The sequence below is a fragment of the Colobus angolensis genome, unplaced genomic scaffold (assembly GCF_000951035.1).
Source record: "Colobus angolensis palliatus isolate OR3802 unplaced genomic scaffold, Cang.pa_1.0 Scaffold42, whole genome shotgun sequence".
Classification (NCBI taxonomy): Eukaryota; Metazoa; Chordata; class Mammalia; order Primates; family Cercopithecidae; genus Colobus; species Colobus angolensis.
Genome location: NW_012117599.1, coordinates 5,242,468 through 5,259,932, shown reverse-complemented (window position 1 = coordinate 5,259,932; position 17,465 = coordinate 5,242,468). Strand labels below are relative to the sequence as shown.

Here is a 17,465-nt window from a genome sequence, read left to right as displayed (position 1 = left end):
GACACAAAAGCCTGCTTGAAGGGGTTCCCACCAGCCAAACCTGGGACAATCAGAGCATCAGAATATATGATAGTAATAGATTATAACCCACTGAAAAAAGGAGGAAAACATGAGGCCATACTGATATAAATAAGTGAATAATGAAATATTTGATGAGGAACAGGAAATTGCGTGGCTTCAGAATACTTCTCCACAGAATACTCGTTAATTACAAAGGAAAAAGGAACAATTTTATAGTGCAGAAGCCTGGCAGCCCCTATTTAAGTCAAGTGATCAAAGCGAACATTACCAAGAATGGGACAAGTAGAGGTCATCTGCTGCCTGATAGGATGTGGTGAAAAGAACACAGCATCACTTCTATGATTCTTGCCGAATATATATAACCTGAATCTAATCATGACCAGGCCTCAGACAAACCCAGACTTTGGGACATGCTACAAGAAAAACTGGCCTATAAAGCTTCAAAAGTGTCAGGGTCATGAAAGTCAGTGAAAGACTTCTCCAGACCCACGTAGTCCAAAGAGACTTGACAACTGAATGTGATTCAGAACTGAATCCATTGTAGCAAAAGGACGTTATTGGGACATTTGGCAACATTTGAATGGGTCTTATGATTAGATGGCGGGGCCATATCAATATTAATGTTCTGAATTTGATGGTTGTACTGTGGTTATATAGGAGGATGTTTTTACTAAATATATGACGGGGTGTTAGGTAAGTAACTTGCCCCCAGTGATTCAGTTTTTCTTTACACTTGAGGTTGTTAAACTATATAAAAATAGACATAGTAATGGCTCATGCAGCTGTGGCCCTTATTCAGGGCCTATTAGTTAGGGGTAATGTGTAAAGTAAATTGAGGACCTAATCTTCTCAGCCATCTTAGCCATCTGGATTCCCAGGCAATTAAGGATCAGGATGCCTTTTTTTTTTTTTTTTTGAAACCGAGGTCCTGCTCTGTCTCCCGGGGTAGGGTGCACTGGCATCATCACTGCTCACTGCAGCCTCAAACTCCCTGAGCTGAAGCCATCCTCCCGCCTCAGCCTCCTGAGTAGCTGGGAATACGGGCACTCGCCACCATGCCCAGCTAATTCTTTAATTTTTTGTAGAGATGAGATCTCACTGTATTGCCCAGGCTGGTCTTAAGCTCCTGGGCTGAAGTGATCCATCTGCCTCGGCCTCTCAAAGTGCTGGGATTACAGGCATAAGCCACTGCACCCAGCTTGGGATGCCTTTTTTGTTTTGTTGTTGTTATTTTTTGCCTGACATTGATTTCTGATGCCACTCATTATAGCAAAATGCTAATCCTGCACTCACATTTCATGCTTTATGGTCTATAAAAGATTTTGATAGGTTTTCTTTTCTTTTCTGTCCTTTTTTTTTGAGTTGGAGTTTCGCTGTTGTTGCCCAGGCTGGAGTGCAATGGTGTGATCTCAGCTTGCTGCAACCTCCACCTCCTGGGATCAAGCAATTCTCTTGCCTCAGCCTCCTTAGTAGCTGGGATTACAAGTGTCTGCCACCACGCCCATCTTATTTTTTGTATTTTTGGTAGAGATGGGGTTTCACCATGTTGGCCAGGCTGGTCTAGAACTCCTGACCTCAGGTGATCCTCCTGCCTTGGCCTCCCAAAGTGCTGGGATTACAGGTGTGAGCCACCATTCCCTACCGGTTTTCTTACTTATATCTCACAGTACCCTGGAGCAGGCAGGGATTATTCTGCCATATTGGAGAGGAGAATAATGATGATAAAATAATAATAATGGGTGACATAGAGTACTTTTTATGGGCTTGTAATAGTTTAAGCACTTTGGCTATTGGATACTTTAACTCATTTAATTATCCCAATTACCTTACGAAGTAGGTAGACGGTGCTTATTTTATTTCACCAACAAGGAATCCAGGGCACAGACAAGTTAAGCGATTTGCTAAGGCCCCACAGATGGAAAGTGGTGGAGCCAGGGTTTGCATCAGGCAGTCTGAGTCCAGAGCCCCTGCTTATTTATGTGCTGGGTCACAGCGCCTTCGCTAGGCTGGGTGACTGGTTTGGGGCCCTTTGTTCACTTCTTCATTGATTCAGCAAAGGAGTGCTGAGTGCCTGTCAGGGGCAGGTCCTGCTGCAGATGCAGACAGAGCCCTTGGCTCCATGGAGCTCAGGCTTTGTGAGGCGAGTCGAAGAACTGGACGTGAAACTGTCTCTGCCACCCCAGCGTGGAGTCCAGACAGCGACCACACGCCTCACACACGAGGAGCTGGCCAGCCCCGTGCTCACAGGTGCACTTTCTTCTCTTCTCTTTTGAAGGTCGCCTGGTCGGCGCTCTGGATGCAGTGTTGGATTCCAATGCACGGGTCGCTCCATTTCGAATTCTGCTTCAAGTTCCCGGCTCCCAGGTTTACTCTCCCATAGCATGTGGTGAGTTACTGAATGGATCAGACGTTTACTGGGCCATAGCCACTGGTGAGTTTTGTTCCAGTTGGAATGTTCCAAACCTTAAGGTGTAAGCATGCTGAGTATCTGCATGTCGGTGAAGCTTGAAGGTAACCCCTTTGGATAACTCCCTCATCTGCTTTCAGGAACTTAACTCCCCTCCCCTCCACTCCCCTTCCTTCCTCTCCCTTGCCCTCCTCTTCCTTCCTCTCCCCTTCTTCTCCTCCCCTCTCCTTTCCGCCCATCCCTCTCAACCTTTGCTTTGCCCTCCCATCTTTTTTTTTTTTTTTTAACCATCAAAAGCACATAAAGGCTGTAATCTTGGGCAGCATAGCTTGGGCATGCCAGGCTTTCGATTGGTGTGTTTCTTGGTGCTCATATGTTGTTGATAACAAATCAAGCCATTTTCTTCTTAATCTTGTTTCTGACTTAACAAATGTGCTCCTGAATGCATACACATATTGGGATGGTGTGGGCAGATTCTGAGGACTGTGTCTGACCTAGGGCAGTCTTGACCGCATGTTCCACCTTTGCACTGAGAGAATGAGTCACTGGACAGCTTGGGGCTGAGAGAAGGTGGAAACCACCTGCCATCTTCTCCCTCTGGGGTTTCTGTTCCTATCACAGGCATTACCTGGTGCTCTGTCTAACCACTCAGGTTCCTCTTGGGCCAGGAGTCATCACTTGAGAAGACCCTTTTATTAAAAAACAAAACCAAAATGTCTTTTTTCAAAAAAACAAAACAAAAAAAACCAAAACCCAAGTAATAAATGCTCATCTTCCAGAAATGAAAAGGTAGATAAGAAAGAAGGAAAAAATTATCACCTGCAACCCTTTATCCACAACTCTTCTTCTTTCTGCATATATACATGGTGGTTTTTTAGTTTTGTATCTTCTCATAACACCTTATTAGTTACTTAAACTTTCAAAATCACCTCTGCATGTTCTCTAGCAACATTTAAATCTAAAAAAAAAATTAAATTTTATTTTATTGAGATGGAGTCTCACTATGTTGGCCAGGGTGGTGGTCTTCAACTTCTGGCCTTCCGTGATCAGCCTGCCTTGGCCTTCCAGAGTTGCCGGGATTACAGGCATAAGCCACCACGCCGAGCCAACATTGGAATTCTTTTTCCTCGAAAGTACAAGGGAGTGTGAAGAGAATTCACATTCATATTCCATGGATCCAATACTAATAATTACTGTTAACATCTTGGCATGTTTTTTTTTTTTTCCAGTTTTGTTTTTTAATTAAGACGGATCATTCTGTATTTGCATAAAATTACAAAGATGATGCATGCTCTGTAGAAAGAAATCAGGCTGGGAATGGTGGCTCATGCCTGTAATCACAGCACTTTTGGAGGCCAAAGAGGGAGGATCGCTGGAAGCCAGGAGTTCAGGACCAGCCGGGGCGACAAAGTGAGACATGCATCTCTGCAAAAAATGTAACAATTAGCTGGGCCTGGGGGCGCGTACCTGTAGTCTCAATTACTAGGAAGACTGAGGATTGCTTGAACCCAGGAGTTCAAGGCTGCAGTGAGCTATGATGGTGCCACTGCACTCCAGCCTGGGTGATAGAGGGAGAGCCCGTTTCTTAAAAAAAGAGGCTGGGCGCGGTGGCTCACACCTGTAATCCCAACACTTTGGGAGGCCCAGGCGGGTGGATCATGAGGTCAGGAGTTCAAGACCAGCCTGGCCAAGATGGTGAAACCCCATCTCTACTAAAAATACAAAAATTAGTCAGGCATGTTGATGGGTGCCTATAATCCCAGCTACTTGGGAGGCCGAGGCAGGAGAATTGCTTGAACCCAGGAGGCAGAGGTTGCAGTGAGCCGAGATTAGGCCAGTGCACTCCAGCCTGGGCAACAGAGTGAGACTCTGTCTCAAAAGAAAAAAAAAAAAAAGTGTGTCAAAGAAATCAGCTAACTGAAAAATACAAAGAAGGTGTCTATCTCCTCAAATCCCAGCCACCCAAAGTAACCTCTAGTTTCATGAGGTGAACATCAGTCCAGATAACTTTCTAAGACATTTAGACACACAGGGATAGTTGAGAAGATGGACAGAAGGACTTTTATAAAAATGCAACTCGTGTGTCAGTGTTTTTATAACAAAAGTATTACATTTACTTGATTTCAATAAAAGGAAATAAACTGAAATGAAACCAAAGATATGTTAAACTTCAAATAAATGTTTCTTTAGTACAAGAGAGATTATTTTCTAAAAGGTTCAAGTAAGGTTAAGGGAAGAGATTTTTGAAAGCATTAAAAGGTTAGAATTGTGGCTTCTGAAAAACAATGTTTTAAGTCTGATAGTGTTCACTGGCTCCCCACCCTCTGAGTCAAGGGTGCCAGCATTCTTCTTATCCTCCCTGCTTTCCCAATCTCTCATTTAAAAAAGTTTTATTATTAGTTTTACGTTGTACTTTCTATTCTGTCATGTAAACTTACTTTATTGTTATAGCTCAGTTCTCACTTATACATTGATTTAATGCTTTTACTCAGGTATGGATTTCCCAATCTGGAATCTTTTTTTTTTTTTTTTTTTTTGTGACAGAGTCTCACTCTTGTTGCCCAGGCTAGAGTGCAATGCTGTAATCTCAGCTCACTGCAACCTCCACCTCCTGGGTTCAAGTGATTCTCCTGCCTCAGTCTCCCAAGTAGCTGGGATTATAAGCATGTGCCACCACGCCCAGCTGATTTTTTGTATTTTTAGTAGAGACGAGATTTCACTGTGTTAGCCAGGATGGGCTGGATCTCCTGACCTTGTGATCCACCTGCCTCGGCCTCCCAAAGTGTTGGGATTACAGGCATGAGCCACCGCACCCGGCCTATTGTCAGGTTGTTTTGATCCTCATTTCATTTTGTTAGGTTCCCAACATCCTTTTAACCTGTTATCCATTAGCTCATCTGTGAGTGCTCGTTTTATTGAACCCGTGTTCTTCAGTTGTTTGGGAGCATGAAGCACTCGTGAGAATTTTCTTTTCTCCCTTGAGTGTTCCATTGTCGTCTTGCATAAAATCTCTTCTTTGGAACCTTCTCTTCTCATCTGTTCATTTTCTTTTGCAGTCAAGTGTTTGCTTGTTTGCAGTGCTGTTTCTCCTCGTCTTGCTCATGCTTGGGCATTGTTATCCCAGACGTTTTATTGGCACTAACGTAGTGTGACTTTAACTCATGTTACGGGAGCAGGGCAAGGAGGACTGACATCTCGCTAGACAAGACATGGTGGGTGAGGGAGTAGGGTCCTCTTTTTCACATTTCTTGCAGATTTGGAGCTTTTGATATGAGTATTTTTTTTCTCCCGGCTAGGTTGGCTTCTGGGGAGTTGTCAGGGTGGGGAGTTGCCCACATTTCTGCTCTGTTCCTGAATCCATGCCCTTTGTAACCACAGCCATACCACATTCTTAATGGCCACACAGCATTCAACTCTGTGGCTGTAGCTCAATTTACTCATCCAATCCTTTATTGGATACTTAATTGGCCTTGATTTTTTAATAGTTTAAAAGCGTTTAAACTATTATAGTTTAATAGTGAATACCCATTCACGTCAACTTTTTTCAGGACACTTCACAATCCCTAAAGTCCATTTATTTGAAATGTTTGTTGCCTGCCGTGTACCAGACACATGCTTAATGTCGGGGATTCTGCACCGAGCGTGTGAGGGGCAGTCTCCCTGCACGTAGCTTTTCAGGACCTGGGGGAAGGCAGATAGCAACATGAATGACAGGTGCAGGTGGGCAGAGGGCTAGGGAGACCTGAGAGGAAAGCACCCTTGCAGAGCACATCCTGAGGAGTGGCTGCACTGAAGGGATGTGTGTGTCTTTGTTTTTGAGACAGAGTCTCACTTTGTCACCCAGGCTGGAGTTCAGTCATGCGATCTCGGCTCACTGCGACCTCCACCTCCAGGGTTTAAGCGATTCTCCTGCCTCAGCCTCCTGAGTAGCTAGGATTACAGGCGCATGCACCACCATGCCTGGCAAATTTTTAAATTTTTAGTGGAGATGGGTTTTCACCATGTTGGCTAGGCTGGCCTTGAACTTCTGACTTGAGGTGATCCTGCCACGTCTGCCTCCCAAAGTGCTGGGATTACAGGTGTGAGCCACTGTGCCTGGCAAGATGTCTGTTCCTAACACGTTCTGTGTTTATTGCTGGATTGCCTGCCGTGACGTTTGCGCCAGCTTCCCTGGGTCCTCCCCTTCCAGCAGTGCAGCAGTCCTGAGCAGGTGAACTCCTAGAACCTCTTTCTGTTGAGCTGAGATCAGCTTCCTTTAGTTCCCACTGGGCACAATTTCTACCTCAGGCCTGACCCGGGCCAGGTCTGCAGATGCATCACTTTCTGCTGCCATCTTGCCCACAGAACAGCTCTTGAGTAAGAATTTGTTCTTTCAGTGCACTTTTCTTGGGTTAAGGAAGAGAGAGTTGTTGAGTGTATTTCTGTCATGGACCTGGGGTATCAATTTAGATCCTTAGGCCTCTTCTGGGAGTTCCTTGGGCATCTTGCACTGTGTTATTGACTCACTATAGTTAATAATTTATTGTGTCTTGAGCGTTGAGCAAAGGCCCCTGCCCAGGGCTACAAGTCTCAGATAAAGCACAAACAAAAACTGTAGGAAGGGCCTGGGTGGCCCCAGGACACGGGTGGGAACAGGAAGAGTGGCCTGCACGAATGATTTATATCTTCACTTGAGTTTGGCTGCTTGCACAGCAGGATGGGGAGACATAGGAGGGCCTTTGGGGACAAGTTTTTTTTCCTTTTTTTCTAAGCAGAGAGAGGTAGATACCCTCATGGGTGAACTGCATTATTATTTGGCAGAAGATACCTGTGGCTGACTGTGGCTGGAAGGAGAGATGAGTTGCTCTTATTTTTAACTTAACATGGACCAGGGAATCCCAAGGCTTTATAAAGATTACCGGCTTCAGTGGGTGGAGACATCCTAGGAGGGATGCTTGTGAGTTGTTTGGGAGGTTGTGGGCAGTGTAATTCGGATGAGAGCTGAGACGTCGCCTCCCCTGACTCCCTGTCACCTGCGTCCTCCATCCCGGCACTCATCACCAACTCTCCTCTGACTTGATTTTTGTCTGCCTTTTCCTTCATGGAAGTAAAGGTTCTCTGAGAGTCATACTTGTGACCTTCTGATGCCGAGGACAGAGCTTGACATGTCATCAGTGCTCAGTAAACCATGAGTGGGTGAACAAGCGGGGAAGTATGGGAGAGAAGGAGAGGAGTCTCAGCCGTTAAGACATCTGTATATAAAGAGAGTGAAGGTAAGGCACACAGTTACAGATGAGACTCCTTGGGTGCTTTCTGCCGAGCCAGGCCAGGGATATTCCAGGCAAGGCATGGGCCTGCTCACCACCGACATGCAACGGAAGAATCTGAAAAACAAGGATGTTTCTTAATTTCTTTAAAAAACAAGTGTTTGTGTTGTTGTAAAATATATATAACAAAATCGACCATCTTAACCATTTTTAAGCGTACAGTTTGGTGGCATGAAGGACATTCACGGTATGGTACAACCATCACCACCATCTGTCTCCGGAACTTTTTTCATTTTCCCAAACTGAAACTCTACCCGTTCAACACTCACTCCTCACTCTGCTCTCCCCAAGTCCCAGCCAACCCAGATGGGATCCACGTTCTGTCTGTAGGAATTTGCCTACTCGGGCACCTCCTGTTAGTGGGCTCGAGCAGTGTTGGTCCTTTGGTGACCGCTCATTACAGTCAGCATCCTGCCTTCACGGGTCCCGCCTGTTGCAGCAGGTGTCAGAAAGTCCTTCCTTTTTACAGCTGAGTAATACTCCATTGTAAGTCGACTTTCTTTTAGAAGTCAGCTCTCTCAAATGATTGGGGTAAGTAGAAACAAGGACGACAAGGACGTGTTGTGTGGAACCAGGAGAGCAGAATCCTAGGAGCTAATTCCTAGTCAGGTCATGGGGAGCAGAAGTGCTGGGAGGGCCCGGGTGCCCAGCCTGGAGGAGGGCCGGTTTTTTGGCTGAATTGATGCCTGTCTTGTGCAGAGCCCTCTGGGTCCCTGGATGAACAAGGAGACTTCGTTGCCATTTCTGTGTGTCTGATGGTCTTAGTCATGGCTCTGTCCTGTCTTTGAAAAGTCCAGGCTGTTGGAGGCTGAAAGTTACCTATCATGTTCCTATGTGAGATGTCGATGTCTTGTGTTCTTTTTGGTAGGTAGTTCCCAAGGTTACCAACTGCATTATTCACACATACATTGGTTTTTTTTTTTTTTGAGACAGGAGTCTCTGTTGCCCAGGCCGGAGTGCAATGGTGTGATACTGGTTAACTGCAACCTCCGCCTCCTGGGCTTGAGCGATTCTCCTGCCTCAGCCTCCTGAGTAGCTGGGATTATAGGCACCTGCCACTATACCTGGCTAATTTTTATACTTTTAGTAGAGACAGGGTTTTATCATGTTCGTCAGACTGGTGTCGGACTTCTGACCTCAAGTGATCCACCCGCCTTGGCCTCCCAAAGTGCTGGGATTACAGGCATGAGCCACCACGCAGGCACACATTTTGTTCTTTACCATGACCCTGTGCATTGAGTGCATTGTTCTTGCCCAGTTTTCAGGAAGCAAAAAGAAAATACAGGCAAGAACTGCAGGACTTTGAATTATCTGCCTAGATCATTCTAAGAATTGCATTTATTATGCAATAATTGGACTCCTTTTCCTGTAGATTGAGGCGCGAGGTGGACTGTCTCCTCTGGTTACTGGAGGAGGACTTCCTGATTGCCTTGCTTTGAGGCAGCTAGGGTGGGGGTCCTCCTGAGAGCAGGGGGCGGGTCCCAGGGGCCCACTTCAGGGTTGCCTTTCATGAAAAACTCGTCAGACCTTTGTACAGATGGCCTTTTAATAACACTCACAGCTTTGCAGATCTGAGTTTGGACTCTGGGCTGCTCCAGTAGTTTGTTGGCTCTGGTTTTGATAGCTTAAGTGCAAGGTTTTTACGTAGCCAGTAAGGTCTGTCCCATGGTCTTGAGTGAAATGGGGAGCAGGAAAACAGAAAAGAAGGAAAGTGCCACATTGTAGCAGGAGAGGGTCAGGAGACCACCTTACCTGGACATCGTGGGGGGCAAGGGTTCCAGCAGAGCAGGAGCTTACTTGGTGGGCAGGGGCACTGCCACATCTTGGGAGGGAGTATGTGTGTAGTTTGAAAGAGCTTACTTAATAGGTTAGATTTGGAAAATGGAAAAAACATCCTTTTGAAATGTTAAAGATCATTAAAGCAATTTGTGATATTTTCATAAATCAAAATGTGGCATATGTTTTTTTTTTTTTTTTTTTTGAGACGATGTCTCGCTCTGTCGCCCGGGCTGGAGCACAGTGGCTGGATCTCAGCTCACTGCAAGCTCTGCCTCCCGGGTTTATGCCATTCTCCTGCCTCAGCCTCCCGAGTAGCTGGGACTACAGGCGCCCGACACCTCGCCTGGCTAGTTTTTTTGTATTTTTTTAGTAGAGACGGGGTTTCACCGTGTTAACCAGGATGGTCTCGATCTCCTGACCTCGTGATCCGCCCGTCTCGGCCTCCCAAAGTGCTGGGATTACAGGCTTGAGCCACCACGCCCGGCTCATATGTTTTAAAAAATGGAGAATAGCTGGACACAGTGGCTTGCTCCTATAATCCCAGTACTTTGGGAGGTGAGGTGGGAGGGTTGCTTCAGGCCGGGAGTTCAAGACCAGCCTGGACAACATAGCGAGACCCCCATTTCTACAAACAAATATAAAAAATTAGCGGGGCCTGTTAGTGCTCCTGTGGTCCCAGCTACCCAGGAGGCTGAGATGGGACAGGACCTGGAAAGTTGAGACTGCAGTGAACTGGGATTACATTGCTGCACTTCAGCCTGGGCAACAGAGCAAGACCCTGTCTCAAAAAAAAAAAAAATTGGGTTTTCCAGTTTAAACAATCCTTTCCTTTCCCATACTTTCTTCATTTGTTCCTCTCAACATTATATTGGTGCTTTGACTCTGGAGAGGGAAGGAGCAAGCCACAGGGAGCTCAGGGACTTGCCAGGGCTGCTTCAGGCATCGACGACACCACGGGTGTGTCAGGTGCTGGCCCTGACAGAACGTTCTTTCAGAGCGTTCTTTCTGACGCACACTCTCTTATCCCTGCCCTTGACCATGGCTGGCATCTTGGTTTTCTTGCAGTCGGCATCACTGTTTGCTTTGTCTTTGGAGAGAGAATTTTATTGAGGGAGGAAATGTTCCAGGGTGGATCAGATTAGCATCTCTGTGAACTTTGTACCAGGGTAGCGAAGGAAGTGCCAACCCCATCTGTTTTTCAAGAACAGAACTCCCTGGGTGCTTCAAGGAAAGTCCTGGAAGCAGCCTGGTGGGAGGGAAGACAGTGCTTTTCTCTGGGTCCCCGCCCTGAGGTCAGACCGTGCGAGTTGTCACACTTGTTTTCGGTCACGCTTGGGGTGCTGCGGCTCACATTTGTTTTCTATTATGGAGTTACTGTCACCAGGCTCTTACTGTTCTAAATAAAGTCATTTTGCTTATGCTCAAATAATTGCACTCACCCAAGGCATTCTTCCCTTAGGGTTGTTCTTTATAGTTATTTAAAAAGCAGGGACATAATGAGTCTAACTTGTAGATCTAGTAAATGCTGACGTTAAAAGTGATGTTAAAAACTATTTTTAAGACTGGACCTGGTTGGGGCTGGGCACGGTGGCTCACGCCTGTAATACCAGCACTTTGGGAGGCCAAGGCAGGTGGATCATGAGGTCAGGAGACCGAGACCATCCTAGCTAACACAGTGAAACCCCGTCTCTACTAAAATTTAAAAATTAGCCAGGCCTGGTGGTGGGCGCATGTAGTCCCAGCTACTCAGGAGGCTGAGGCAAGAGAATGGTGTGAACCTGGGAGGCAGAGCTTGCAGTGAGCCGAGATTGCATCACTGCACTCCAGCCTGGGCAACAGAGTGAGACTCCGTCTCAAAAAAACTAAAAAAAACCAGACTGGACCCGGTGACTCAAATGCCTTTAATTGCAGCACTTTGGGAGGCTGAGGTGGGAGGATCACTTGAGGCCAAGAGTTTCAGACCAGCCTGGGTGGCATAGCAAGACCCTGTTTCTACAGGAAAAAAAAAAAGTAGCCAGGCATGGTGGAGTGCACCTGTAGTCCTAACTACTCAAGAGGCTAAGGCAGGAAGATTGCTCAGGCCTGGGAGTTCAAGGCAGCAGTGAGCTATGATGGCACTCCAGCCTGAGTGACAGATGAGACTGTGTCTTTAAATAAATACATGAATAAACCCCCCAAAACAAAAAACTGATTTTTAAGCCTGGAATCAGACTTTTCTGTAGTATCTTATAGGTTACAGAACCGGTTGCTAACTTCTGCATAAAGCAGGACTTGATTAACAAGGAAACCGTCTGGAGAGGATCTTAGCAGGCGTCTAGTTTAATCCCTTTCATTTTTAGTAGATGAAGAGACATTGACTGAGGCTGTGGGTTTCAAAAGGAGATGACTGGCAAATGACTTTTTATTAAATGATTCCTTAATGATTAAAAAAAAAACAAAAAACATAGGAAATGAGCGCGGAGGCACCATGACTCTGTGCTGCCTGGAGCCCTCCTTCTCGGCCAGTTTTGCTGGTCTGACCCCAGTGGGTGTGCCTGCCTGCCTACTCTGGTCTCTGCCATTCTGTGAGGTCCCTGGGGGCCCACTTCAGGGTTGCCTTTCTCTGACTTCTGTGACATAGGCTAGAGCCTTGTATATCTGAATTGCCTGGGGCTGGGAGTGATCCTGATCAAAAAAATAATAAGGAAATTCAGGGAGTAAGTACTTCTGCCCTGTTTTCTGGCCCCGCATTTTCACTTCTGAGTATGTTTTCCTCATTGGTAGGAGTTAGTTATCCATATTTCTTCTTTTTTTTTTTTTTTCTTAGAAAGGTTTGTTTTTCATTTCTTTCTTTTTTTTGTTGTTGTGAAGATTTTCAAACATGTCCCAAAGTAGGGAGGAGAGTGTAAGGAAACCTGCAGAAACCTCATTGTGTACATGCATGAGAATTGAAGTTTTGCCCTTCTTGAGTTATTTCTTCATTGTTACTGGGTTGTCATTGCCTCTAAGGCTTTTCAAGTAAGTGTGAACATAGAAAGTATGTGTGATGATAAAGAGAAATAAATAATGAGTTCATATTTACTTTTCCAGTTGAGTTGTAAAACTACATAGCTATAACTTTGATTTTGTATTTGTTTTTCTCTTCTCTTATACTGAAAATCTTGATTTCTAACAATGTTCACATAATCGTTTGACTGTGTATCTAGTATATGTACACACACACACCATTTCTAAATAATACCAATATTGCTGTTAAGAATGGTTGAATGAGATTTTAAGGTTTTGCAGCTCTATATGGTGTTAGAATACATTTAACTATAGGTCACTTCCTTTTATTGTGTTTCACTTTAGTGTACTTGGAAGATATTGCATGTTATACTAATTGAAGGTTTGTAGTAACCCTGAACTGAGGAAGTCTGTTAGCACCATTTTTCCAACAGCATGTGTTCACTTTGTATCTCTGTCACATTTTGGTAATATTTTCAGTCGTTCAGACTTCTTCATCATTCTTAGTCCGTTAATGGTGATCTGTTATCAGTGATCTTTGTTGTTTTGGGATGCCATGAACCATATAAGATGATGAACTTAATTGGTAAATGTCATATGCGTTCCTTACTGCTCCACCCACTGGCCCACCCTCTTCTCGGGCATCCCTATTTCCTGAGACACAAAAGTACTGAAATTAAGCTGAGCACAGTGGCTCATGCCTGTAATCTCAGCACTTCGGGAAGCTGAGGTGGGCAGATCGCCTAAGGTCAGGAGTTTGAGACCAGCCTGACCATCATGGAGAAACCTTGTCTCTACTAAAAATACAAAAGTAGCCGCGCCTGGTAGCACATGCCTGTAATCCCAGCTACTCGGGAGGCTGAGGCAGGAGAATCGCTTGAATCCAGGAGGCAGAGGTTGCAGTGAACTGAGATGGTGCCACTGCACTCCAGCTTGGGCAACAAGAGCGAAACTCCATCTCAAAAAAAAAAAAAAGCAAAAAAAACCCAAAAAAACTGAAATTAGAGTAATAACTCTCCAATGGCCTCTAGTGCTCAAGTGAAAGAAAATGTCGCACGTCTTTCACTTTATATCAGAAGCTAGAAATGATGAAGCTTAATGAGAAAGGCATATCTAAAATTGAGACAGGCTGAAAGCTAGGCCTCTTGGGCCAAACAGTTAAAGTTGTAAATGCAAGGGTAAAGTTCTTGAAAGAAATCAGAACTGCTACTGCAGTGAACACGTGAATGATAAGAAAGCAAAACGGAGTGAGTGCTTCTATGGAGAAGGTTTTTGTGGTCTGTATAGACGATCAAACAAACCACAACATCCCTTTTAGCCAAAGCCTAATCCATGCAAGAGCCCTGACTTTCTTACGTTCTATGAAGGTTGAGAGATGTGAGGAAGCTGCAGAAGAAAAGTTTGAAGCTAGCAGATGTTGGTTCGTCAGGTTTAAGGAGAGCAGCCATCTCTGTAACAAAAGTACAAGGTGAAACAGCAAGTACTAATGGAGAAACCGCAGTGAGTTATAATACCCAGAAGATCTAGCAGAGCTCATTGATGAAGGTGGGCCATGCTACACAACTGACAACCGATTTTAAAACAATGTAGATGAAAGAGCCTTCTGTTGGAAGACGATGCTATCTAGTAATTTTATAGCTGGAGAGGAGAAGTTAGTGCCTGGCTTCAAAGCCCCTCTTGATAGGGGCTAACGTGCCTGGTGACTTCAAGTTGAAGCCAGTGCTCATTGACCATTCTGAAAATCCTAGGGCCCTTGAGAACTATGGTAAATGTATTCTGCCTGTGCTTTATAAATGGAACAGCAGGGCCTGCATGCATGACAGCACCTCTGTTGATAGCATAGTTTACTGAATATCTGAAGCCCACTGATACGATTTGGGTGCTTTGTCCCCTCCGAATCTCGTGTTGAGATGTGACCTCCAACGTTGGAGGGGGGGCCTAGTGGGAAGTGTTTGGGTCATGGGGGCAGATTCCTCATGAATGGCTTAGTGCATAGGTCCCAACCCACGGGCCGCAGATCAGTACCAATTTGGTACCAATTTTTGGCTTGTTAGGAACTGGGCTGCACGGGAGGAGGGGAGCAGCAGGCAAGCGCACATTCCTGCCTGAGCTCTGCCTCCTGTCAGATCAGTGGTGGCATTAGACTCTCATAGGAGTGTGACCCCCTTTTGTGAACTGTGCATGCGAGGCATCTGGGTCAAGTGCTCCTTATGGGAATCTAACCACTGCCTGATGAGGATCTGCGGTGGAACAGTTTCATCCCGAAACCATCCCCCATGGTCTGTGGAAACATTGTCTTCCACAAAATCGGTCTCTGGTGCCAGAAAGTTTGGGGACTGCTGGCTTAGTACCATCCCCTTGGTGGTGAGTGAGTTCTTGCTCAGTTCCCAAGAGATTTGGTTGGCTAAGAGAGCTTGGGGCCTCTCCTTTCTCTCTTGTGCACGCGCTCGCCTGCCCTCTCCCCAGTCCTTTTGACACACCTGCTCCCCCTTTGCCTTCTGCCATGATTGTAAGCTTCCTGAGGCCTCACCAGGAGCAGATGCTGGTGCAATGTTTTCCATACAGCCTGCAGAACTGTGAGCCAAATAAGCTTCTTTCCTTTATAAATTACCCAGCCTCAGGTATTCCTTTATAGCAATGCAAACAGACTAACGTACGTATTGTTGAGACCTAATGCTCAGAAAAAAAAGATTCCTTTCAAAGTATTACTGCTCATTGGCAATGCACCTGGTTACCCAAGAGCTTGATGGAGAGGTACAAGGAGATTAATGTTGCTTTCATGCCTGCTAATACAGCGTCCATTCTGCAGCCCATGGGTCAAAGAGTAATTTTGACTTTCAAGTCTTATTATTTAAGAAATACATTTCATAAGGCTATAGTTGCATAGATAGTGATTTCTCTGATTCATCTGGACAAAGTAAATTGAAAACCTTCTGGAAAGAATTCACCATTTTATTTTATTTTTTGATTCTTTTAATTTATAGTCCCTTTATTTTAGGTCTTTAAAAAGACTTTTAAATTTCACACAGCAAATTTTAAATCATATAAGGAAGCATATTTGAACTTAGCGAATTTAATCTGTGTTCATTGAAAACTTTTTTTTTTCCCTTGCAAACTTTTAAAATGAGAGTACAATAGTAAAGTACATAAAATTAAACTGGAGAAAAACACATGCACACTTTTCTCTATTATTTACTGCTCTGATCTAGACCTTAATTAAACTTCTAAAATATGTAATACCTTTCATCATTCTTAAATTCTATTACCAAATAATGGTTAGTGTTATAGAAAGTTATTCTCCAAATACCCAAAGCTTTACATTTACTTAATATCTGAGAAAATATCACCTACCAATCAATAACAATTAACTAAAGAATGATCACATTTCTAGCCTCCTTTACAGGGCCTAATAACTCAACCAGGCCTTAAGGCCTATGCTAATTTAAATTTCCTATTATTGACTGAGACAAACCCGGAAGAATTACATTCAGAATTTACAAAGATACTCTTAGCAATGTATCTGTTACAGGCTTAGGTGCAGTCTTTTAGAATTAAAAATCCAAATTTAATATGTATATTTACCTCCTGGGGTCTTTCAAGTCCGTATCATTTAGGCTTATATAGATAATTATGGTAACCATTTTTAGGTTTGTAATTGTTTGATACCTGGATGATAAAGGCACAAATGTAATTCTCAAGTCCTTGAAATTAATGTAATTAAAAGCTTAGCTGACTACAGAGTAGGTGAGGGTTTCTTAAAAATCAGATTTGTTGACTGGGCGAGGTGGCTCACGCCTGTAATCCCAGCACTTTGGGAGGCTGATGCAGGCAGATCACCTGAGGTCAGGAGTTTGAGACTAGCCTGGCCAACATTGAGAAACCCCATCTCTACTAAAACTGCAAAACTTAGCAGGGCGTGGTAGTGGGCACCTGTAATCCTAGCTCCTGGGGAGACTGGGGCAGAATTGCTTGAACCTGAGAGGCAGAGTTTGCAGTGAGCTGAGATGGCGCCACTGTACTCCAGCCTGGGTGACAGAGCGAGACTCCATCTCAAAAAAAAAGAAAAAAAAAAAATCAGATTTGTTTTAAGACAGTTTTCTCATTACTGGTAGGATTGGTTGGTCACACAAGATATTTGATAATAGTATTTAACATAACCTGGTACAGAAAATTGGTTAAAAAAGGTTTTTTTAATTAGGTAATGTAAAAACCCAACATGAACTTTATGCAAGATTGGAATGTATCTTCAAATTCAGGCTTTTAATAAAATCGTAGGCTGGGCGCAGTGGCTCATGCCTGTAATCTCAGCACTTTGGGAGGCTGAGGCGGGTAGATCAGCTGAGGTCAGGAGTTCAAGACCAGCCTGGCCAACATGGTGAAACCCCATCTCTACTAAAAATACTAAAAATTAGCCGGGCGTCGTGATGGGTGCCTGTAATCCCAGCTGCTCAGGAGACTGAGACAGGAGAATCGCTTGAACCGGGAGGTGGAGGCTGCAGTGAGCCGAGATCATGCCATTGCACTCCAGCCTGGGCAACGAGCAAAACTCTGTCTAAAAAAAAAAAAGTAAACATGCTCTGTATATAAATGTTGTATTTAGTTCCTTGTGTCCAAGAATGTTACCTATAAAACGAAAAGCAATAAGAATAGTGAATGATAATTTAATTTGCAATTCTAGAATTATGACTTGAGAAAAAAAATCCCATAAAACTTGGTTCAAAGTTTAACTGCTTATGTTTAATACACATCAGAGTGTTTAAATTCACAATACAAGTTCTATCAATCTTGGGCATTTTTATATTATTTGTATGAATATTACCAATTTTATTGATATTATTAACAAATACTTTCAGTGTACAGATGCACCTTATTTTCTAGTTGTTATTATTATTATTATTATTATTTTTTTGAGACGGAGTCCCGCTATCACCCAGGCTGGAGTGCAGTGGCCGGATCTCAGCTCACCG

General features: G+C 44.3%; 1 protein-coding gene across 1 annotated transcript in view; it reads left to right on the top strand.

Annotated features, from left to right (window-relative positions):
• TBC1D8 (TBC1 domain family, member 8 (with GRAM domain)) overlaps nucleotides 1–17,465 on the top strand; it is a 207,550-nt gene that overhangs the window by 123,506 nt on the left and 66,579 nt on the right. Inside the window, exon 4 of the mRNA XM_011956582.1 lies at nucleotides 2,297–2,452. Coding sequence (XP_011811972.1) covers nucleotides 2,297–2,452 — 156 coding nt within the window. The remainder of the gene's footprint in view (nucleotides 1–2,296; nucleotides 2,453–17,465) is intronic.